At 45.7% G+C, this 22876-nt stretch overlaps 2 protein-coding genes across 28 annotated transcripts in view; one reads left to right on the top strand and one right to left on the bottom strand.

Annotated features, from left to right (window-relative positions):
• The window catches only part of TBCE (tubulin folding cofactor E), an 89043-nt gene extending 68411 nt beyond the window's left edge, over positions 1-20632 (top strand). For 5 of the 10 annotated variants that reach the window (XM_086382839.1, XM_086382836.1, XM_086382840.1 and 2 more), the window contains 13 exons: positions 4188-4334; positions 9317-9416; positions 10638-10740; positions 12203-12279; positions 13533-13628; positions 14164-14228; positions 14321-14385; positions 14701-14853; positions 15421-15574; positions 16945-17013; positions 17696-17755; positions 20057-20148; positions 20337-20632. In XM_086382839.1, coding sequence (XP_086238965.1) covers positions 4229-4334; positions 9317-9416; positions 10638-10740; positions 12203-12279; positions 13533-13628; positions 14164-14228; positions 14321-14385; positions 14701-14853; positions 15421-15574; positions 16945-17013; positions 17696-17755; positions 20057-20148; positions 20337-20429 — 1233 coding nt within the window. In that variant the 5' untranslated portion in view covers positions 4188-4228 and the 3' untranslated portion in view covers positions 20430-20632. The remainder of the gene's footprint in view (positions 1-4187; positions 4335-9316; positions 9417-10637; positions 10741-12202; positions 12280-13532; positions 13629-14163; positions 14229-14320; positions 14386-14700; positions 14854-15420; positions 15575-16944; positions 17014-17695; positions 17756-20056; positions 20149-20336) is intronic. The other 5 variants (XM_086382831.1, XM_086382832.1, XM_086382834.1 and 2 more) reach the window with 1 other exon arrangement.
• B3GALNT2 (beta-1,3-N-acetylgalactosaminyltransferase 2) overlaps positions 19152-22876 on the bottom strand; it is a 66219-nt gene continuing 62494 nt past the window's right edge. For 12 of the 18 annotated variants that reach the window (XM_086382841.1, XM_086382851.1, XM_086382844.1 and 9 more), the window contains 2 exons: positions 21726-21893; positions 19152-20132 (listed from right to left, as the gene is read on the bottom strand). In XM_086382841.1, coding sequence (XP_086238967.1) covers positions 21756-21893 — 138 coding nt within the window. In that variant the 3' untranslated portion in view covers positions 19152-20132; positions 21726-21755. Of the gene's footprint in view, positions 20133-21725; positions 21894-22373; positions 22410-22570; positions 22696-22876 lie in introns of those variants that run through there. The other 6 variants (XM_086382842.1, XM_086382845.1, XM_086382847.1 and 3 more) reach the window with 3 other exon arrangements.

Raw genomic sequence — 22876 nt, 5'->3', positions numbered from 1 at the left:
GTGTCTTTCTGGAAAGGACCCAGTGTTGGAGTCAGTCAGGCTGGGTTCAGATGTCAGCTCAGCCACTTTCTTTCTAGTCCTGACACCAGTTAGAGCTGCTTTGGTTTCTAAGCTTCAGTTTCCTCATTTCCAAAGTAATACCTAAGCTGTTAGAACTCTTAGGAATAACAAGTGGTAGGCATCACTGTTGGAGTGATGCTTGCTTTTTTTTTTTTAATTTGGCCTTGCTGTGCTGTGCGTGGGATCAACCTGTGCCCCCTGCTTTGGGAATGTGGAGTCTTAACCACACTCAATATGCCAGCAAATTTGGAAAACTCAGCAGTGGCCACAGGACTGGAAAAGGTCAGTTTTCATTCCGATCCCAAAGAAAGGCAATGCCAAAGAATGCTCAAACTACCACACGATTGCACTCATCTCACATGCTAATAAAGTAATGCTCAAAATTCTCCAAGCCAGGCTTCAGCAATACATGAACCGTGAACTTGCTGATGTTCAAGCTGGTTTTAGAAAAGGCAGAGGAAGCACAGATCAAATCGCCAACATCCGCTGGATCATGGAAAAAGCAAGAGAGTTCCAGAAAAACATCTACTTCTGCTTTATTGACTATGCCAAAGCCTTTGACTGTGTGGATCACAAAAAACTGTGGGAAATTCTGAAAGAGATGGGAATACTAGACCACCTGACCTGCCTCTTGAGAAACCTGTATGCAGGTCAGGAAGCAACAGTTAGAACTGGACATGGAACAGCAGACTGGTTCCAAATAGGAAAAGGAGTACGTCAAGGCTGTATATTGTCACCCTGTTTATTTAACTTATATGCAGAATACATCATGAGAAACGCTGGACTGGAAGAAGCACAAGCTGGAATCAAGATTGCCGGGAGAAATATCAATAGCCTCAGATATGCAGATGACACCACCCTTATGGCAGAAAGTGAAGAGGAACTAAAAAGCCTCTTGATGAAAGTGAAAGAGGAGAGTGAAAAAGTTGGCTTAAAGCTCAACATTCAGAAAACGAAGATCATGGCATCCGGTCCCATCACTTCATGGCAAATAGATGGGGAAACAGTGTCAGACTTTTAATTTGGGGGGCTCCAAAATCACTGCAGATGGTGACTGCAGCCATGAAATTAAAAGATGCTTACTCCTTGGAAGGAAAGTTATGTCCAACCTAGATAGCATATTCAAAAGCAGAGACATTACTTTGCCAACAAAGGTCCGGCTAGTCAAGGCTAAGGTTTTTCCAGTGGTCATGTATGGATGTGAGAGTTGGACTGTGAAGAAGTCTAAGCACTGAAGAATTGATGTTTTTGAACTGTGGTGTTGGAGAAGACTCTTGAGAGTCCCTTGGACTGCAGGGAGATCCAACCAGTCCATTTTGAAGGAGATTAGCCCTGGGATTTCTTTGGAAGGAATGATGCTAAAGCTGAAACTCCAGTACTTTGGCCACCTCATGCCAAGAATTGACTTATTGGAAAAGACTCTGATGCTGGGAGGGATTGGGGGCAGAAGAAGGGGACGACAGAGGATGAGATGGCTGGATGGCATCACTGACTCAATGGATGTAAGTCTGAGTGAACTCTGGGAGTTGGTGATGGACAGGGAGGCCTGGCGTGCTGCGATTCATGGGGTCCCAAAGAGTCGGACATGACTGAGCGACTGAACTGAACTGAACCACTTGACTCAACCTCAACTTTAAGCCATTGTATTATCTCCTTAATAATTCCATCTGACCAGCTTTGAGTTTGCAGCGCTGAGAAAAGACTTATAATGAGGAAGCAAAACCAAATGAAAACCACTGTGTATGGTTTCTCTTTGGAGATGACTGTGACTCTGACTGAGGTCTGAATTGAGACCGGGATCCCTAAGCTTCCAGGCACCACATGGAACTCACGGGTCCAGCAGGATAGTTTTCATTTTAGAGGGGAACAGTGACATCTGCCGGACATGGTGTGAACTGCTAGTTGCAGGTAGTTGAGTGTCATGATATTCCTCCTCTTTCCATGGTGTCACATACCTGCAAAACTGGGTTTTGGGTCACTCTTGTGCTGAAAGAAAAGCGAGTACTGTATCTCCTGAAAATCATCATGGAACAGGAAAAGGAGGGGTGGGGTCCATTCAGACTCCAGGGTTTGAAAAGTTGCATAATGCCCAGCAGACACTAGTTTGACAGTACATAAATAATTATAAACTTGTTTGGCCCTAATTGCTTACTAAATGGTACTTTCTTTTGGCCTCGGGGCACTGCGGAAAATGACTGAAATGCTAAGGGCCCCGTGAACTGAGAAAGTTTGGCAGCCTATGCCCCAGAACTTTGCTGTTGCCTTTCCGTCAAGTTTCTGTGACTGTAATAGCTCATGCCTTGCAGGTTGGTCTTAGTATTCCCCCAGAGGTTGTCAGTTTTATATTTTTATAAATGCTTGTAAAATGACTTACTGTATGTCACACTGTATTCTGAGGGCTTCGCAAATACCGACCCACTAAATGATAGCATATAAAAGTTGTAAAATATACATAATGTAAAATTTACCATCTTAACCAATTTTTTTTTTTTTTTTAATTTGGCTGCATCGGGTCTTCGTTGCAGCGTGTGGGGTCTTTTCGTTGCTGTATGCAGACTCGGTTGTGGTGCGTAAGCTGAGTTGCTCTGAGGCATGTGGGATCTTAGTTCCTGGACCAGGGATTGAGCCTGCATCCCCTGAATTGCACGGCAGATTCTTAACCGCTGGACCAACAGGGAAATCCCCATCCTAACTTTAAGCGTATAGTTCAGTAGGGTTAGGTGCATCCCACTGTTGTGTAACCAACAGCACTGTCCATCTTCAGGACCTTCTCTTCTTCCCAGACTGAAACCTTGCGGCCCTTAAACAGCAGCTCCACATCCCTCCCTCCCCCGGCCCGTGGCAGCCACCGTTCCACGTCTGTGTCTATGAAGTTGACTCTCATCTGCGTACCTCAGATAAATGCAGGCATATAGTGTTTGTCCTTTTGTGACTGGCCTCTTTCACATAGCATAATGTCTTCCAGGTTCACAAATGTTCCTTCCTTTTTAAGACTGAATAATACTCCGTCATATGGACTGACCGCACTTTATTCCTTGGTCAGTGGGCACTCGGGTTGCTTACATGTGACCATTGTGAATAATGCCATCGTGATCACGGGCATGTGGATGTGCCATCTGAGGTGTAGAGATGTTAACACATCCAAGGCCAGAGGAGGGGTGGAATCAGGACTGAACGCAGGCAGTCTGACTGCAGATCCTGTGTTCTAAACACTCTCCGGTGCTGTAACACTTGGGCTCTTCGGATGAACAGAACACAGATTCTCTACACTTAAAAAAGTGTCTCTGAGAGTATCTAAAAAGGCTACAGATACACACACGTGCTCTCTAGGCTATATCCCTAGAGAGATTTTGCCACGTGAGTACAAAAAGTATACAGTAGTGTGTCCTTTAGCACCGTTGGGAATAATCTCCCTGTCACCAGAGGAGCAAATAAATCAACTGTGGTCTCTCTGCGGTGAGACTGCAGGTGTGAATGCGTGTATTCCAGAGCACGTGTCCATGTCGTCCCATCTCAGTGCTGAACAGGGTATTGGTGAGGGAGAAAGTTAGTCACAGGAAAATGAAAGTGAAGTCGCTCAGTCGTGTCCGACTCTCTGCGACCCCATGGACTGTAGCCCCCAGGCTCCTCCGTGCATGGGATTTTCCAGGCAAGAATACTGTAGTGGGCTGCCATTGCCAGGGGATCTTCCTGACCCAGGGATCGAACCCAGGTCTCCTACACTGCAGACAGACGCTTTACCATCTGAGCCACTAGGGAAGCCGTACGCTACCGTTCATGTCAAATTTTATAATATTCAAAACTGCAATAACTGTTTAAGAACATGGAAATATAGTAAAACTATTAGAGTCAAATAGTAAACTATAAAAAAATAGTAAAACTATTAAGAAATGCTTAAGACTAAGCCAACACTGACCCCAGTGCCCTGGTCCCCTACTGGGAGTGGAGGACGAGAGGAGAGGGCAGTGGAAAGGGGCTCGAGAGGATTTCAGTGTTGTGTATAATGTTTGTGATGCTTTCTCTTTTTTTTTTTTTTCCAGTAAGGCTTTATTTCTTAAGTTGGGCGGTGGATACTGTTATTTCTGGTGCCTTTTTATGTATCTAAAATGCTTTTTAATTTTTTAAAGGGCCGATGGATAGCGTACATGTTTATGTCTGCATGTGAACTATGTGTTTTTCATACAGTCAGCTGAGCAAGTTGCAAGACGTTTCTTTGAGGAACTGCGCAGTAAATGGTGCTGGTGACAAAGGAGGAATTGCCAAAGCTTGTCCTAGTATCCTTTCCAGTAAGAACGTGTCACTGGGGTCGGGCTGGATTGGACACTGGAGCCAGACACCCTGGTTCCCTACCCGATGTCCGTTCTCCTAACGGGGACTCGGTTTCACCTGAGGTTGTCGCTGCTCGGGTAAATTGTTACCTTCCTAGACTGTTTGCTTTCAAGTGGGATGTGGGACTCACTCGGACCGGGGAGAGGTAAAATGGAGTGTCTGAACGGGGCTTCTGGCCATTGCCCACTACCCTGCCCGCCGCCTTTTTGAGCACAGACAGAGGGTCCAGGGCTCGGCAGCCAGGCTATGGGGCGAGAGCCATCCAGGGGAGCCGCGAGGGAAGGCACAGAGAGGGACTGGCGCTTTGGGTGGGACCCGGGGCCACTGCACCAGCCCCGACGGCCTTCCTGAGAGGGAGGGAAGTAAATCCTTTCCTTCATTAAGGTTCCTGCTCATGCAGCAATGCGGTTTGAAATCATACCTCAAAAACAAGCTTTTCCAAATTTGTCATCTATCTCTTGTAAGTGTGTTCTTTGTCTTTTGCCCTGTTTCTCTTATGCCCACACCTAAAAATAGAGGAGGTCAGTCTAAAAGAAAAATCATAATAAACTTGCCCTATTTTGTAGTCTGGTAGATTGGAGAAGGAAATGGCAACCCACTCCAGTATTCTTGCCTGGAGAATCCGAGGGACAGAGGAGCCTAGTGGGCTGCCGTCTATGGGGTTGCACAGAGTCGGACACGACTGAAGCGACTTAGCAGCAGCAGCAGAGCACAGTTCAAGTGCTTCTTGGATCTGCTACAGTCCTAACAAACCTCAAATAAATGCATCTTTTGGCGTTAAAAACAAAAAGTGGCAAGTCAAATAGACTTTCTCTAACTTTAAAAGGTCTTCTCGCAATTCCTTAACCTGCCTCATCTCTGCATAATAGTTTATGCAAAAGACAGCAGCTCATAGGTCTCTCGACTGAGGAGATGGCTGATGAAGAGCTTTCTTTTAGCAAAATATTTCTAACCACTCTGACGCTACCTACCTTGTGATAGGAATTGAAGCATAGCTCCCCAAGCCAGTGTTTCAGAGGTGCAGTCCCTTGGCGCTGGGGTCTGCTGGGACTTGTGACCACTGGTCCTTTCTGCCTGTGAGTAGCGCCCCCACCCCACCTTTGCCCCAGATGTGGTCATTCCCTCTGCAGGTTAGGCAACAAAATCAGGGCATTGAGGTGGGTGTGGAATGGAGCTAGATATGGAGCAAAGTGCCACAGAAGTGCGTGGCGCATTCTATAATCTGCCTGGCCTCCTCCTAAATGGTTTCGGAAGACTGGGAATTGGGTGGTTCAACACTCATTTTCAGCACAGAGAAAACCTCTGGTCAGCAGAGGGGTTTGGGTTGATTGGAGTTGTCAGCTGATTGGAGTTGTCAGCAGTGTGCTGGGCAGTCAGCATCTTGCTTGTTTATACCGCTTTCTCCTGGGCAAGAATGTCCCCCAAGACATGAGGCAATGAGGTTTGCTGAGATAATCAAGTCACGGCCTATATTTGCAGACCCAGTGATGAATGCCTTGCACTTGCTGATTGAATCCTCGCCCGAAGTTGAAGGATTGCCTGGTGTGTTTAATCCAGTCATCGTTTCTAGACTGATCCTTCTCTCAGATCCTTCACTGAGCCAGGGCTGACGGAGGTGGGAGCATGTCAGATCGGAGAGCTTGGCTGGGAAGAGGTGTCTCTGAACTTGGGGAGGAGCCTCTGCTCACAGGAGCGAGAGTGACAGAGCTCCCAGGACTGTGTGCGCTCAAGTGTGTGTGTGTGTGTGCACGCGTGTGCATGTGTACATGTATGCGTGTGGGGCCACTACATCAAGTTGAAGTCCAAATACAGGTGGTCCCTGTGGAGAAGGAAGTGGCACCCCACTCCAGTACTCTTGCCTGGAAAATCCCAGGGACGGATGAGCCTGGTGGGCTGCAGTCCATGGGGTCTTGAAGAGTCGGACACAACTGAGCAACCTCACTTTCACTTTTCACTTTCATGCATTGGAGAAGGAAATGGCAACCCACTCCACTGTTCTTGCCTGGAGAATCCCAGGGATGGGGGAGCCTGGTGGGCTGCTGTCTACGGGGTCACACAGAGTCGGACACAACTGAAGCGACGTAGCAGCAGCAGCAGCAGCTGTGCTCTGGACAGGCTAGTAGAAATACATATAATTCTAGCTACACAATGGAAAGCACAAGCGAATGGAGAATGACTGTGCATGAACCCTTTCCAACCAGCCTGATGGCCCGGAGTTAGCAGTACTGATGAGAATGAAGGGCAGTGGGGGTTTGACCACCGGTCACAAAAAGCGCCCAGCCCAGCCACTGCATGCGGGTCTGCATCTAGGGTGGAGCAGCGGTCAGGGCATGGCAGCATGAGGGGCTTCAGTGCAGGGGCAGGAGGAAGGGCCCACGTCAGGGTCAGCCCCACCGCCCCTGTGGTGGCTTTGAGACCCTCAGAGCGAGCAGGTGGCCAAGTGGCTGGGGGGACTGGGCATGCTCTGTATCTAGGTGGTGTCTAGCTGGCCCACACTTGTAGCCCTTTTTCCTTCCATGTGGATGGACACCTTCAGGTGGCCGCTGTTCTCCTAGTGGTAGAGGCCCAGCTTTTCTCTGCTGCTTTCTCCACTGACTGCCACTCTGCTGGCAACAAGCCCTGGAGCGTGAACGAGCACTGTTCTGCTCCGTGTTTCATCATCAGGGCCTAAGAATCCTGCCCCCGGAGTTCTGAGTGTTATTCCCAAGCCTTCGTGCAGTCTGTCCTTTCAGATCTCCTTAGGTCAGGAGCTGGTACACTGTCCCCTAAGGAGCCAGGGAATAAATACCTTAGGCCTGTGGCCAACCAGCAAACTGGGATATTGTGTGGATGCTTCCATGACCACCTCAAATGTAACCATTTAAAACTGTGAACACTGTCCTTAGCTCTCTGGTCTCAGTATGCCCACAGCGGCTGGAGCAGGGTACAGGCTCTGATTTGCCGGCCCGGCTGGGTTCATCCCCTTCTGGGCCTTTCCTCTGCCTGTCTTCCTCTCTTCCTGTCTTCCTCTCTTCCTGCCTCCTTGTGGAGCTTCTTCATTGGCAAGTCTTTCCTCTCCAACCAGCCCTGTTGATGGACGCCACTATTTGTATTAAAAGTGACTTTCTCCATGTTTTATGGGCAATGATGCCTTGTTGCATTGGAAGCTATAAGAAAATGGGTTTGGGGCTGAGGCTGATTGGGATCTAAACTCACAGCCGTTGGCCCACACCAGGCAGCACGGTTACTGACTGCTCGGTTTTTTTCTTCAGTGAAAAAGCAAAATGCTGCCTGCACCTGGTGGGCCACCAGGGCCGTGGGCCGTTGTTCTTTGATTCTGGTCTCTTTCCCTCTGTCGCTGCCCCCCTCAGTCTGTCTGGCAGGCTGAGGTGCCAGAGGTCAGCACGCCCAGGTCAGACCTTTGACCCTTGGCCTTCCTGATGAGACGAGTGCAGCCTGTAGACGCCAGGCTCCTGCACTCCGGCCTCCGTCCCAGTCCTGTCTGTCTACTGTGTGCTACCTCTCTTGGGGTGTCTGCGGTCATCTCACACTGAAATGTCCCCTCAGACATGCTTCTCTGTAGTCTTTCTCCATAACGCGCAGTTCCAGTGACACCAGCCAAAACCCTCAGGGTTAATTTAACTCTTCCTTTTTCCTCGAATCTCATCTGAACCTATTGACAAGTCCCGTCAGCCTCTTCCCTCTGCTGCCCCTCTGGTTCAGGAGCCTCCCGCCTCCCCTTTCTGCTCTGTCTTCGTTTCCTTGCAGCGTGTCCCTTAGCAGTGCAGTAGAATGGCCTTTTAAAAGACCCGAGTGAGCCCACATCAGCAGCTCCCCTTGCAGGCAGAGACTAACAGAGACTTAGCCCTTTGTGATCTGACCTGGGCTCTGGGGCCTCCCTTCCAGTGCCTCCACCCTGTCTGCGCTGGCAGACACGAGCTTGCTGCCCCCACCACAGGCCAAACCCATTCCAACTTCAGGGCGTTTGCTCGTGTCGTCCCTTCTGCCCCGATGCTCTTCTCCAGGGTGGCATTCCCTCATTTCCTTCAGCTCTGCTCACAGGTCACCTTCTCGGTAAGGTGGCCTTCGTGAGCACTGTGTATAAATCCTCCCACACCTCCTTTGCTGCAGGCCCAGCTCTGTTACTCTGAGGCATGTCTGTAACTGGCACACCAGAGATGCACATGCTTTTGATGGGCGTGTTCACTGCTAGACACTTGGTTTCCAGTTGTTATTTGCAGGATAGAGGAAAAGTTTCCATACATACTGGAGTAGTGTGTACAGTCCTCCTGGAGCCGGTCCAGCCCTTCAGGCTTTCCTCTGCCTCTTGATGGCACGCACTGCCACCATCCCCTGTGGCATCTGCGGCCTTTCTCTGTCCTGGGTTACCCACTCTGGATTCCTGTACCAGGGATGGTGGGTATCACACCAACTCCATCCAGTCTACAGGGGACCCTCAGAATTCCAGGTCATTCTTAGCCCTTTTGAACATGTCTCCAAAGTAACTGCTCTTGACCCCCTGGAGGCACCTCTCCTTATTTGGGGTCCCTAGGGTGCAGAGTTCAGCAGTAACCCCTGGGAGGAGACGTGCGCTTGACGTAAGGCTGCTGGACAAATCAGTTACCATGTCTGTTGGGTCTTTTCCTTTTTTGTTTTTTTGATGGGGGAGTGATGCTGGAATGGATTATTGTTAGTGACATTTGGTTCGCACTCACTTGATTGCGTCTGCCTCAAGTGTGCAGTATGTGACAGTGCACCTTTCAGTTTCTAGATGAACACCTGGATGATTAAAAAGGGGTAAAAGTAATATGTGCTCGTGAAAAAATTTCAAGCAGACTAGAAAGTATAAAGTGAAAAGGTAAAAATCCCACGTTCCAGAACCGAGGTAATGACTGTCTTGTCTCTTACGCATCTTTCCATATTACTGCTTCTTAACACGTGCATTTAGATATTAGAAGCATCGATTTGTCAAAAAATCTGTTGTCATCATGGGAAGAAGTTATAGATATTGCCGATCAGCTCAAGCACCTAGAAGTCCTTAATCTCAGGTATGAACTGGTGGTTGCCTAACTGCACATGATTATGAAGTCCTAATCTCTCCTGCTCCTTCACAGCATCTCTGTGGGAGTGAGGCGGGGAGGACAGCCGAGTTGAATTTATTGAAGTTTAACATATTCTTTAATATTCTTTGATCCTAGTTTTTTAAATGGTCACATGAGGTGATTCATTAATAGGGAATGTGTTTTACTTTTGATTAGATGGAACATTAGGTTACCATGTCAAACTGGAAGGTCTTCATGTTTTTTTACAAGCCTGACCATAGAAGATGGGCCATCTGGGTACTTTAAATACTTGATATTTAACTGGAGAGAAGGAGATGTGATTAAAACTGCTTGTTCATTCTGAACCCTCTAGCCTTTAATTGCTTTAGGAATGAGTTATTTTAGTGGAGGTACTGTTTAATTCACTTCTGATAAGGGCTTTTCACTGAGCTCTGTATTTTACTGATGTTTGCCAAGCCTTCTTGAGTATCTGATTAGTTTTAATCTCAGGAGCTAACTTTCCAAGGGCTCAGCCAGGTTCCCCCTTTCACATCTGAGCCAGCCTCACACATACAGGAGAGTTGTACCTGACTCAGGCAGGTTCAGCAGAGCAGATAAACAGGCCTAAATTAATTATTCTTCCAAACAGAGCAAAGAGTATATTTTGACCCATAGTATCACCTCCTCTAGAAATAAGGGTTAATGTGCTTTATTTAATGATATTTTCCTTCAAAATGACAAGATATGGGGTACCTTCTGAAAAAAGATGTGGGATAACTTCTGAGATTAGGATCTTGAGAGGGAACTTAAAGGGCAGCAATTATTTCGTCCATACTGACAGCAGGCTTTGTTCAGAAGCAAAATTCTAGCTCACAGTCCAGCACATCTGTAAGACTCTTGAGAGCAGGACTGAATTTTACAGCATGCAGAACAGCAGCTGACCTCACAGATCGCCACCTGAGCCTCGTGTTTCAGATAATCTGCAGCCTCACCTGGCAGCCTAACCCTATGAACACACCTTTTCATGTCAGATACCAGTGAATTGTGTATTGTAACTATTAAAAATTAGGTAGTCTTGACACATTTTGTTTTTAATATAATTGCATTTTAAGGTTGAAACAAACCAGACCCCTCATGTTAAATCCCAAACTGTTGCCTTCGGTGACCATCTCAGCTCGGCCTCCTCTGTCGCAATAATAAGCTTATCATGTCTTTTCTTCTACACAGTGAAAATAAACTAACATTTCCCTCGAGCTCACCATCTCCAACCGGAACATTTTCTACGCTGAAGGTTTTAGTCCTTAACCGGACAGGAATAACATGGGCAGAGGTAATTATGTCTCTTTGGTTTTGTTGTTCAGTTGCTCAGCTGTGTCTGACTCTTTGCTTTTTACCTAGTAATAAGTAGTTTTAAATTCTTGGTTAAAGGAGGGAGTGAAGCACAGCGGTGGCTTCATTTTAATCATCCTGTTATCCAGATAACAAGGGTCTTTTAAACAGCCTAACAGAAGGGGGTTACAAAATCCTCGTAGTTAGTAGAATTTTCTGTCTCTGAATCCGCCCTCTCTTTCTTGGTTCCTCTGGTTAGTTCTGGTGTCTCCTGAGCGGTTTGCACCAAGTGCACGCCAAGCTTTGAAAAGCCTTTCAGCTCTCCCAGTTTTCCCAGGAGTGATCTTAGGGCTGAGGCCGAGCCGCAAAAGGTTCTCATACCCTTTTCTTGTTTGGGGTTCAGCTCCTCGAAGCCACTGCTCAGGTACCCAGCTGGGTTTGAAAGTGGACTCGTGAGTCCTGGGCCGGGCCGCCTATGCGATCTAGATCTGGTACTACTCGGCTCGGTCAGAGGTTGACTGACTCCACACATCGAGAACACTGCGATTTCAAACCAAGTGCAGATAAGTGCGCCCCAGCCAGGGTGTGCATCTGTGAAGTCCCGCCAGGGGACCTCTGGAGGGACAAGTGGCCTTGCCCTTGGGTTGTCCGTGCCTCCACCACCTGACTCCTTCCTTAAGGGCTTCTCCATGCAGAATGGGAAGGAAGGGCACAGTGGAGGTGGCAGTCCCGTCCAGTGAGAAAGTGTAAAAACAGTTATGGAGAAAGTTTGTCCTATTAGCACGTTCTCTATAAACCCAGATTGGCATCGAGACGTGAGGAAAGGTGTTTAACATCAGTTTCCTTCTGTTGGTTAAGTGAACTGTATCTAATAATGAGAATGTGGTAGTTACCATCCCCAGTTCCGCTTTGTACAGGTCAGGATACGCCTGGATGACGGGCGGATGCCTACCCTGATGGGTTCCGGGTGCCCGAAGTTTGTGCTCCCGTTATTGAAGCTCGGTCCCGTAACACCATAGTCGTATCAGCTGTCCGCCAGCACTCCTCGGAGAAGGCAATGGCACCCCACTCCAGTACTCTTGACTGGAAAATCCCAGGGACGGAGGAGCCTGGTAGGCTGCAGTCCGTGGGGTTGCTATGAGTTGGACATGACTGAGCGACTTCACTTTCACGCATTGGAGAAGGAAATGGCAACCCACTCCAGTGTTCTTGCCTAGAGAATCCCAGGGACGGGGTAGCCTGGTGGGCTGCCGTCTATGGGGTCGCACAGAGTCGGACACGACTGAAGCGACTTAGCAGCAGTAGCAACCAGCACTCCTGGCCTGAGACAGAATCTGTAACAAAATGTCCAAAGGCATTTATTTCTGAAACAGGAGCCACACTGAATTCATGTGGAAGTTCTAGTAATAAACACACGGGGGAGTGACTGAGGCCTCTTCACCCTGACTCGAGTTTCCCCTCAGGTGCTCCGCTGTGCCTCTGGCTGGCCTGTCCTTGAGAAGCTGTACCTTGAATCTAACAATATCGTCATTTCAGAAAGGTAACCAGGGTTTACATCAATGCATCTGTCACCATTTAGCCATTCTTTTTATTTTTAGTTCAAAACATTTACATTTATTGAAATACTAGTTTTTCCAAACATCAAGAGTAGAGAGATGTAATCACATTCTCCGAGAAGTAGCTGTATATCATTTAGTCATTCTGAATAAATAAATGCTCCTAATTATACCTAATTTTTAGAAGAGTTTTCAAATAAGAAAAACACTTACTATTCATTGCCTCCTCAAATTAGACTGTCAATTCAAACTTCACTAAGAGGTTCTAATTGAGGAAACCCCATCAGAGTAAAAGTTTTAAGTTAAATATTTTTAAGCTTTGAATTGTATTAGTTTTACATATGTTAATTTCTAAGTGGAAGTTCTGTAGGATGACCTGTAAGGATTAAATAATGGATTTTAAATTAGCATTATCTGCTCAAGGTCAGTGTACCAATGTACAGCCCTCCACACCCCCAGTTTTGCATCCACAGATCCAACCAACCACAGATCGAAAATACTCAGGAAAAAAAAAATTTCAGAGAGTTCCTTAAAAGCCAAACTGGAATTTGCCATGCATTGGAACTGTTTCCATCGTATTAGGTGTTTTAAGTACTCTACAGGTGATTTATAATATATGTAGGTTATAGGCAAAGACTGTGTCATTTTCTATAAGGGACTTAGCATCCTCAGGTTGTGGTATCCTTAGGGGTCCTGGAACTAATTCCCCAGGGATACCTAGGGATGACCCTGTATGTAAAAAAAAACTTGTTCTCTTGTCAGTTTCATAGGTTGTCGCCTAATCCTCCTCTCTTGTTGGTATCATTAGCGTGTAAAATAAACACGGACAAGTTTATAGCAAATTCTCCAAGGAGTCAAATGAATGAAATTACTGTTCAGAATGATTCTATTTATTATATAGACACAGTTTTTAAAAAAAAACTTTTAATTTTGGATTCACATACATTTATAAGATGTATATATGTAGCCAGAGATCACCTGTACCCATTCCCCAGTTTCCCCCACTGGTAACATCTTGCAGAGCTATGGTCAGTATCACAGCTAGGACCCTGGCCCGGTCAAGATAAGAACATTCCCATCACCACCAGGATCCTTTATGGGGCCTTTTATAATATCATACACTTGCCTCCCACCCCACCCCCACACCCCTGATCTCTCCTTAACACCAGAGCCAGGTATTTTAAGGCTGTATCTTTGAAAACAAATCTGTGTGAAAAAATTTTTATCTTCCATACAGGCCAACTGATGTTCTACAGACAGTCAAGTTGTTAGACCTTTCCTCTAATCAATTAATTGATGAAAACCAGCTGTTTCTCATAGCGTATCTGCCCAGGTAACCTGCTCCTAAAATGCCTGTTACAATAGAATTTAGTAGATTTTCAGTGAATGGATCCTATGCTGTATATACTTTCTCAGTGGAAATATAGTGATGATGGAAATCCCAAATTCAGTTAATTCCCTTTGGGAAATTTTTATTTGAATTCACGAAATGACTTGTCAACCACGTACAATGTAGTCTGTGCCTGTACTGTGATACTCGAAGGATGAATATTTTGGCCCTGATGCTAATATCACAAGTTTTCATTCAGTGAGCTTGGGGAAGTCCCTGTCTCTTTCCTGAGACCCATTCAGCACCTGGCACAGCAGGAGGCACCCGGTGTTGTTTTGGTGACTCAGAATCCATCAGAAGGTGGCACAGCAAGTCTGCTTTGTGTGCCCTACGTTGGACTTTATGGTTCCTAAGCATCTCACACAGGATGAAAACCTAGGGTGTAGGAAAAAATGTACATACAGATCTAGTCTGCTCGGATAGCACGTAGCATTTTATATTGTTCTGTGTGATCAAATTGCATGTTTTTACGTTTCAGATTAGAACAACTCATCCTCTCTGACATTGGAATCTCCTCTATACATTTTCCGGACGCTGGAATCGGTACCTAAGATTACCCAGTCCCCCTCCCCTGGCTGCCCCAGCCTCCAGCTTTCTCTCCCTTCTGCTGTGTAACTTAATGCTCTCTCTCCTAGGGTGCAAAACCTCCATGTTTCCTTCCTTGCAGTATCTCGTACTAAATGACAATCAGATAGCGCAGGTAAGAGTGTCCTCAGAACGTGTGCACTGCGTTACTTATTTCCACTCTCGGGATGCTGTTTGTAGGCTCCTGCTCTTAAGGAATATTTTAAGTTGAAAGAGAAACAGTTCCTCAGAGTGAAACTCCTCATATAAACCCATACGTCAGTTTCCACAGCACAGTTGTAAAGTACGTGGTCTTCCTGGTGGGTGCTCGCTGTGGGATGAAATTCCTTGTCTCCGATGGAACTGGGGGCTTGCTTTTCTGCTACTGGTTCAAATACTCTGTTGAAAAGTTAGCCTGAAACATGTTTTTTTCATGTGTTTTGGATTTCAGTGGTCCTTTATGAACGAGCTGGATAAGTTGCAGAGTCTGCACGCACTGTCCTGCACGAGAAACCCCCTGACTGAAGGCAGCAAAGATGCCCAGACCACACGGCAGTTCATCATCGCCAGGATCGGTCAGCTGAGGACCCTGAACAAGTGTGCGGTGAGTGCCAGTGTCCTGGGGAGGTATTTCTTAAACTGGAAATGAAATGGTCCAGTGTAAGAGACGCTGGAGCTGAGGATCATAAAAGCAGTCAGATATCGTTTCCTTCAAATGGTATTATCCACGTGCACTTGAGTCGTGGCAGTTCTTTCTGGCCTAGCAGGTGGGGTTACACTCGGACGCCTGCAGAGAAACCACTCTTCGGCTGCTGCAGTCCAATTTATTGTCACTTAGCAGGGCTGGGCGGCAGAATACTAGGAACTCTCTCAGTAAGTCAGCTACTCCAGCCCAACAACCTCATGCTGTGGCCTCGGGCCTCAGGCAGGCTCCGTCCAGAAACTGGTCCGTGGGCAGATACACTCATGAAGAAAAGGATAAAACTGAGATCTGTTGTTCTTTTTGAATAAACTCATGGATCTACAAATGTTAAAAAGGAAAGGCAGAAATTTGTCTCGTTGCCTCAGTTTTATTATTCTCTCCGGGTAGGCAGTGGAGAAGGATAGGGTGCCAGACACACATATTAGAAAAATGCTTTAATAGATTTGCTTTTTTCTCACATCCCTATAGATTGAACCAGAGGAGAGGCGTGGGGCTGAGCTTGATTACCGAAAAGCATTTGGAAATGAATGGAAAAAGGCCGGGGGACATCAGGATCCAGAGAAAAACAGGCCAAATGAGGAATTTCTCGCAGCCCATCCTAGATACCAGGCACTCTGCCTCAGTACGTACTGTGCGCCAGGGCCCTCGCCTGGGCATGGGGGATCCCCACTGGGACAGGGTTTCCTGTGGGTGTTAGAGGAGGTCCTCCGTGTTGTTGCTTTTCTCCGTTGGGCATCTAAATGGACAAGAGGGGCTCCTGCAGCTCTCGGGGAGCAGGTAATTAATTAAACAGTTGTCTTTAGAGAAGGTACATCTGCAGCACCTCAGCGGGGGAGGGGAGAGCAGCTCTTCACCAGAAGCTTGTCTCTTCATGCACTCACCCAGCTTTCAGTTTCAGGAGGGTGGGTACTGCTTCCTCCTTTTAGGAAGGGCAGGAAGGACTCCAGGTCATCCCAACCCTGGCTGTACTCTGGGGAATCTTTTTAATGAAGAGCATTTAATGTGGAACCTAGGCACTGGTATTCTTTGAAGCTCTGCGGGTAATTTTATCGTTCATGAGTTGCACATTGTCTTTCTGAGTGCTCGCCCATCCTGGCGCCTGGTGGGCAAGGCGCTTCCTGACCTGCTCCAGCCTGGCTCCCTGGACACCGACACTCTGACTCCAGGGCTCCTTGTCCTTGATGTACTTTCCATTTTGTTTTGACTTCATTTTTATTCCAAATTTCACTTTTATGCAGTTTCTCTTTTATATCTTTCCTAATATGAGCTCACTGCATAAACGCTTCAGGCTGAAACATCTTTGAGGAAGAAAAGCTGCCTGTGGGAATCGCTTTCAGATTACTCCATTAGCTGGCCCGACTTCCTGGCCACTTGAGGTGAATTCTGAATCACTCAGGGGCAGGGAGGTGAAGGATCTAAAGCTGCCCTGCAGGTATGGCTCAGGTCTCCCCTCCTGCCATGGTCTGGCCAAAGGTGGACGGCAGTCCCTCCTCCTCCTCTTTCTACCTTGCGTAGAGGCTGCTTTTCTTGGCAGTGTACCTGGCTTCCAGTGGTGGTTCTGAGCACCCAAGCCAGCACTGCGCATACTGGCTGAAACCTAGTGACAGAGCCCATGAGTGTTTTTCTCAGGATCCAGAAGGACAGGAACTGTGACCAAAGGTGAAATTTTGCATCCAAGTACCTGCAGGCACAGCCTCACCAGTCTCTCGGGACAGTGTCTCCCAGGATCAGTGATGTGACATGCAGATGACAGAAGGGTTCCAGGCTTGGAAGCGGTTGCCGTCTGTCCTTCCCTCCAAAAAATACAGTAACCAAGTAACCAGATAAAAGGAAGCAGAGCCCAGGTTCCCATCCCAGTCGCAGCTGGGTTCATCCTGGGACAAGAAAAGGCTAGGTTGACACTTACCTATACATTTCTTCCCACCCCACCCCACCCCCAACAGTGGCCTTTTGGTTTATCATCCTTCTTTTTCTTTATTTCTTCTTAAACAGAATATGGTGCACCTGAAGATGGGGAACTGAAAACACAACAACCATTTTTGCTCAAAAACCAGCTACTAAGTAAGAACTCCACATTCAAAGACTGCTGATTTATATTCGAGTCCTTAGATGCTAAAACAGATGGTGATGAGTGAAAGTTGCTCAGTCATGTCTGACTCTTTGCGACCTCATGGATTATACAGTCCATGGACTTCTCCAGGCCAGAATACTGGAGTGGGGAGCTGTTCCCTTCTCCAGGGGATCTTCCCAACCCAGGGATGAAACACAGGTCTCCCACACTGTGGGTGGATTCTTTACCACCTGAGCCACTGAGGAAGCCCTGATGATGACCTAATAAGGATTGTTTTTTTCTCTTAAGTAAATATCTAGACAGGCACTTTAATTTTTAAAGAAACGATCTCAAACATACCTACATTCTAACTTTGAACATACTTATTTAACAGTGTTATAAATGTAGGAAGTATCTGAATAGTGAGTTGGAACTCTGATTTGGAAATTCATAAACTTAAAAACCTAGGTAACTGTCAGGAAAGAAGTACTTAAGGGAAAAGGGAAAGCAGTAGAATGTTGGTCCAGCTATTTTTGTTGCTGTAATTCAGTGAAGTAGTAATAGAAGGAATTTCTATTCCTGTTCCTTTAGTGGGATCTGAGCTGCATTCTTTGGTCACTGCTGTTAATATGTGTATGATTTAAACCCTTCCTCCAGCAGGGCTCAATTAATGTCAGTCTTTTTACTTTCAAGCACTGAAGATAAAATATCCCAATCAACATGATCAGAAAGTCATAGAGAAACAACTGCCGGGTAAGAATGGATGTCTCTCTCCCCTCTTTCTGCTTTTGAATCGCTGGCCCTCCCATGAGGCAGCTAGAAGCAGAACAGTTCATTCAGAGTGTGGGCTTTTACAGCTTGTAAGTGTTCACTAGTCTTCTACATTCTGAAGTACAATTGATCATGCTAAAACTACTCCTCCTGTGCGCGCCTCCCCCCAGAAAGTTCGAGTCTCCCGTAGCTTCTTGGCTTGTCTGGAGAACAGTTTTAGAATCAGGAGCCCCTGTGTGCGGTTACTTCTTTACCCAGAGGAGGAGCCTAAGGGCTCGCCCTTCAGGGGCTCCCACAGGCCCCCTGCTGGCTAGTTCTCACAAGGCTGCTCTGGGGGCTCTTCTGGGCCAGAGAAACAGTGGCGTTGGCTTGAGTGCTTGCTACTCCTTACCAGTCAGGAGCCCCTGCAGAGATAGCTCGTGGACACTGTTTAATGGACACATTTGAAATAGTTTTCTCTCAAAAGATCAGTGTAACTTACCTTTCACTCAAAAGAGAAACATAGTCTGACTCTTAAGATTAAACTTGATTCACAGTTAAATACTAAAATATAAACAGCTTAAATTTAGCGCAGTGAGGACTTGAAGAAGTAAAATATCGTAAATGACTCTAGTGAAATACCTTTCTATTTGCCTGTCAGTGCAGTGAATTCACATTGATTTTTATCAAATAAAATAAGGTTATCCTGGTATTCTTTATGGAGGGCTTTTGTTGTGCCCAAAGAAATACCTTTACGATTGAAAACCATCATCTAATAGCAACTTACCAGTATTGCTCCATTTTTCCTTACTAGCAACCCAGTTTCTATTCCTGTGACATGTAATTTTGCTACTGTTACATAATGCTGAATTAAAATTAGTGGTTCCCCTTCATTTCTGTTTTCAAACTTAAATACTGCCAGTAAGGACCCTAATGGGAACAGGCAAGTGAGAGAGGACCAGAACTTTTTGTTAATATAATTGATTTTGGACATGTTTGCATTTTTCCTTTTAGATGAAGTCAACTTGCAGGAATGCTCTTATTAGGTCTGTGTTCCTCTAACTGGGGCTGTCCTTTCCCCCTGGAACAGTCACCGTGTTCGTGGGCTGAGCTTTATTCACCTTCAAGTAGAATTAACAGATTAGACTAATATGGAGAAATTATATGTAATAATTATGCTATAAACAATTTAAATCTGAGTCGTATATTCTCTAAACTCAGCAGTCGGGAGTTATTAACCCATCACTAACCACCCTGTGAACAAGGAAAGCCAGTCTACCTAAACCCTTTGAAAGGACAAGATTATCCATATTCACAAATAAAAGAGCAAACTATGTCGATCGACATTATAAATGTCCATTTAGTGTCTGTTTTCAATACATAAACAAGAAAAGGCAAGTTTTTATTCTAAAATAAAGATAACATTTATTATCACAAGTTGCATAAAGACACAGCTTTTACAAAAATGTTTGATAGAAAAATATTTTTCTGAATACATGTGATATCTGTAGGAACACCACACTATTGCTGTACTTCCAGCTAAAGCTTCAGAAAAACTATTTCTCATAATCAGAATTTCCAATATTTACCACAGCCCATCTTTGGAAAGAAGTTCATAGTGTTTTCTGAACAAGCCAAAGCATGTCCTCATTCGGTTACACCCCTGGGCCCAGTGGTCCCCTGCATGTGTGTGCTGCACACCACGGCGATTAGACTGGGAGCACGTGGGTGTGCTGCACACACACACACACACACCACGGCGATTAGACTGGGAGCACGTGGGTGTGCTGCACACACACACACCACGGCGATTAGACTGGGAGCACGCGGGGCAGTAGTCTACACACCTCACTTTACAGAGGAGGGAACTAAGGCCAGAGAGACTGATACAAGTCCTCACCGAGCCCAAACCTGACGCCAGCATCCTTTAAGTAAGTAATCACAGGTTTAAAAAGTTAATGATTTCACTCACATTTACTTCTGTGCTGAGAATGATTTCTGGTTTATTCAGAATGAGGAGGAAATATTAAATACCACAGACATGATACGAAAAGTCATCATCAAAGGGCACTTAGGTCTGACATCAGCTCCGTTTTCCTACAGCCTCCAAACAAGCCCCTAAGTGGTGTGACACCCTGGTCTGGTGGCCCTCGCTGGGTGTGAGCTGTCCCCTGGTCGTTGCTTGGGTAAACGGAGTACGGAAGGACAGTGACAGCTCTCATTAGCAGTGTGGTCTTGGCGCGTGAGCTCGTCTTACAGGTAGCTGTCACCTGCGAGAACTGATGTTTTTCTTTTCCTTGACAGACTCCATGACAGTCCAAAAGGTGAAAGGCTTGCTGTCACGTCTCCTCAAAGTTCCTGTGTCAGAACTTCTGTTGTCCTACGAGAGTCCCAAAGTAAGTTGCCCAGAAAAAAACGCAAAGTCAAGCTGAGTTTCCCACAGTATGACTCACTGTTAAACTAAGTCTTCATGCAACATGGTTTGGTTCTGAATAGAAACCATACATCTTTGTTGGGGTGTGTGTGGGTATATGTGTTTTGCCACATCTGTCTTAATCACCCCACCTCTCTGCTCTAATTTTAGATGCCGGGCAAAGAGGTTGAACTAGAAAATGACCTACAGCCATTACAGTTCTACTCTGTGGAAAATGGAGACTGTCTCTTAGTGCGATGGTAACAGCAACCAATAAAATTCAGAGGTTTGACAATGTAGCATGACTGGGTTTCACTGAAAATAAATGACATCTTGGGACAATTCTTTCCCAAACAAAAGAGGTTTACAACTTGCTCTAAGTATAGAATAGATGTATTTTTTCATAGGGAAGAAAACATTTCTAGGCATGTATATAACAGCAATAATAAAGGCTTTGCACCTACTAATGATTTTCAGATTTTATTTCATAGTTCATGACTGTATTTCATTATGAGATATAAGTACTAAATAGAACCTCACTAGTCTAAAAATCTGAAGTTAATGATGTATTCATAAGTATTAATGGAATGCTCTATTCATACATTGGTTTAAAAGATTACTAAAATGATTTGGCTGATTTGGGAAAATCTTTAAACTGAAGAAAGCATATCCTCTATGTAATATATATGCTATGATCTCTCTTCTTAGTTGCACTGTTTTTAGAGAACTCACAAAAATTATGTGCTTTTCCCTACAGTTATACCCTAAACTGAGCATACATTCTTTCTAAGGAAGATTACCAGCTCTGATTGAAAATCACTTATATTAGGTAAACATTTTACAATGGAAGAAAGCAAAATTAATTGTTTCATCTATTTAGAAATATCTTTTCCTATGGCATTAAAACCCTGAGAGGTATGATTTTACTTATATTCATAAAACTTTAGCATTAAAAAAAGGAGTATTAATATAGCTGTGATCTTCAGGATTTATGTTAAATGGCAAAAGAATACTTGGAACTTAGTCTACTGAATGAATTTAAAACCAAGGTCCAGATGTGAGAAATACAGTGGTTCCTTTTCAGGTTGCCCACTTCATTCAGAGATTTACAAAATCTGACCTGATTTCCAGAAACCCCCACTTTGGTGTAAGTGACCACAGGTCACACAGCATGAGTTCTTTTTGGCCTGTAATTATCCTACTTAGCTGTCCAGAGCTAGTCTGCATTCCAGGCTGAAATTCAGACTGGAATACTCAACATTTCTGAACTAGGCCAAGTTTTAACCAAAATGATAGGTAATGAATTACTAACTAGAAATGATGCAATAGGACTCAGGAATATTGTTTTTACAAACAATTTGGTATTTTTCAAGTGAGCTTCCAATATATAAGTTTTCCTTGCACTACAGTTATCTGTTGTTTTTTAAAAAGAAAATTTTGTGCAAATGTTAAGAAATATCACATTGGTGAGAAGTGAAAGTGCCAGCCGAGAATTATCCTGAAAGACCGTATAATCTGCGGCCAAACCTCAGGCTTCTGCTCAGCCAGTCATTCGCCCACCTTGACCTTTAACACAGAAGATCGACCTCATCATCCTCTTCCTTCGCACCGACAAGGGTCACCGCAAAGCTCCTTTAGTCTCCACAGCTGCGCGAGCTCCTGAGGAGAGTACTGCGGGGAAGACAGCATTCCTGGTTCACAGGTCTTCTCACAGAGCCACAGGCTGTCCTGTTGGAACACAAAATGCAGGCTGACCCCCTGCTGCAGACAGAACGGGTGTTCAGGGGCACTTCCGGAGCCCGCTGAGGTGGCGGTCATTTCAAAGACGAGCGCGTGTGCGAACGCACTCAACTTATGGGGCACAGGGAGAGGGCACGGCAGTGACCCTGAGACCCTGGAACAAAGAAACAGTGTGGGAACCACAAATGCAGCGTCTCATCTTTGCTACTGGAAAAAAGCTGGCCCAACAGCACTGTGAACAAGAGCAAGTGTTCTGGAGAACCGGTTACGGTATTTGGGGGGACAGAACCAGGGCTTTCTAGGTATTATCCAGTTTAGTTCTCACAATAACCTGTGAGCTAGGAATTATTTCCTTGTCATGAATGAGAAACTCAGTGAAGAAACTTGCTCCGGGTCACAGTGAAGTTCATGCTGGCAGGCTGAGTAGGAAAGGAGTAAAAAGGAGTCTTATCAGAGTTCAGGTTCTCACCCACAAGCCTACTTCCCAGCTCCATGGACTGGCTTCTGCTTCCAATAATATCAGAGTACAGATTCCATTCAATTTGAGAACATAAAAAGGAAGGACATAATAATCAGACTCCTTCCCACAGACAGCTGTGGCCCTGATGGCTGAGCACCTCCAGGGGTATTAAAGGAAATGGGAGGCTTTCTGTCTCTGCCCTGACCTTAGGTGGGTTGGGGAGGGTCTCCCCTGAGCCCCCACTTAGGTGGGCACACTGCTGGAGTCTCATTCTGTGGAACCGTCTCACGGCCAGGATCTGAAGTCAGCCAACTCCTGTAAGTTTTAAAGCTGCAAAGAATTGAATGAAATGTATAAAAACGTATAAACACTTGACTCATTGTGGGTAGGACAACTTCCATTTAAAACACTTCCTTTTTGCTTTATGAGACCCTGGCCAATGATGGTGAATTAAATCAAGTGCACAGTCGTTACAAGACTTTGCATTCACAGTTTCTGCCCAAGGCTGGAT

This window comes from Bos grunniens, chromosome 28 (genome assembly GCF_055505025.1).
Source record: "Bos grunniens cultivar Pamir isolate PY7600 chromosome 28, Bosgru_T2T1.0, whole genome shotgun sequence".
Lineage (NCBI taxonomy): Eukaryota > Metazoa > Chordata > Mammalia > Artiodactyla > Bovidae > Bos > Bos grunniens.
This window is presented reverse-complemented; position numbering and strand designations above follow the sequence as displayed.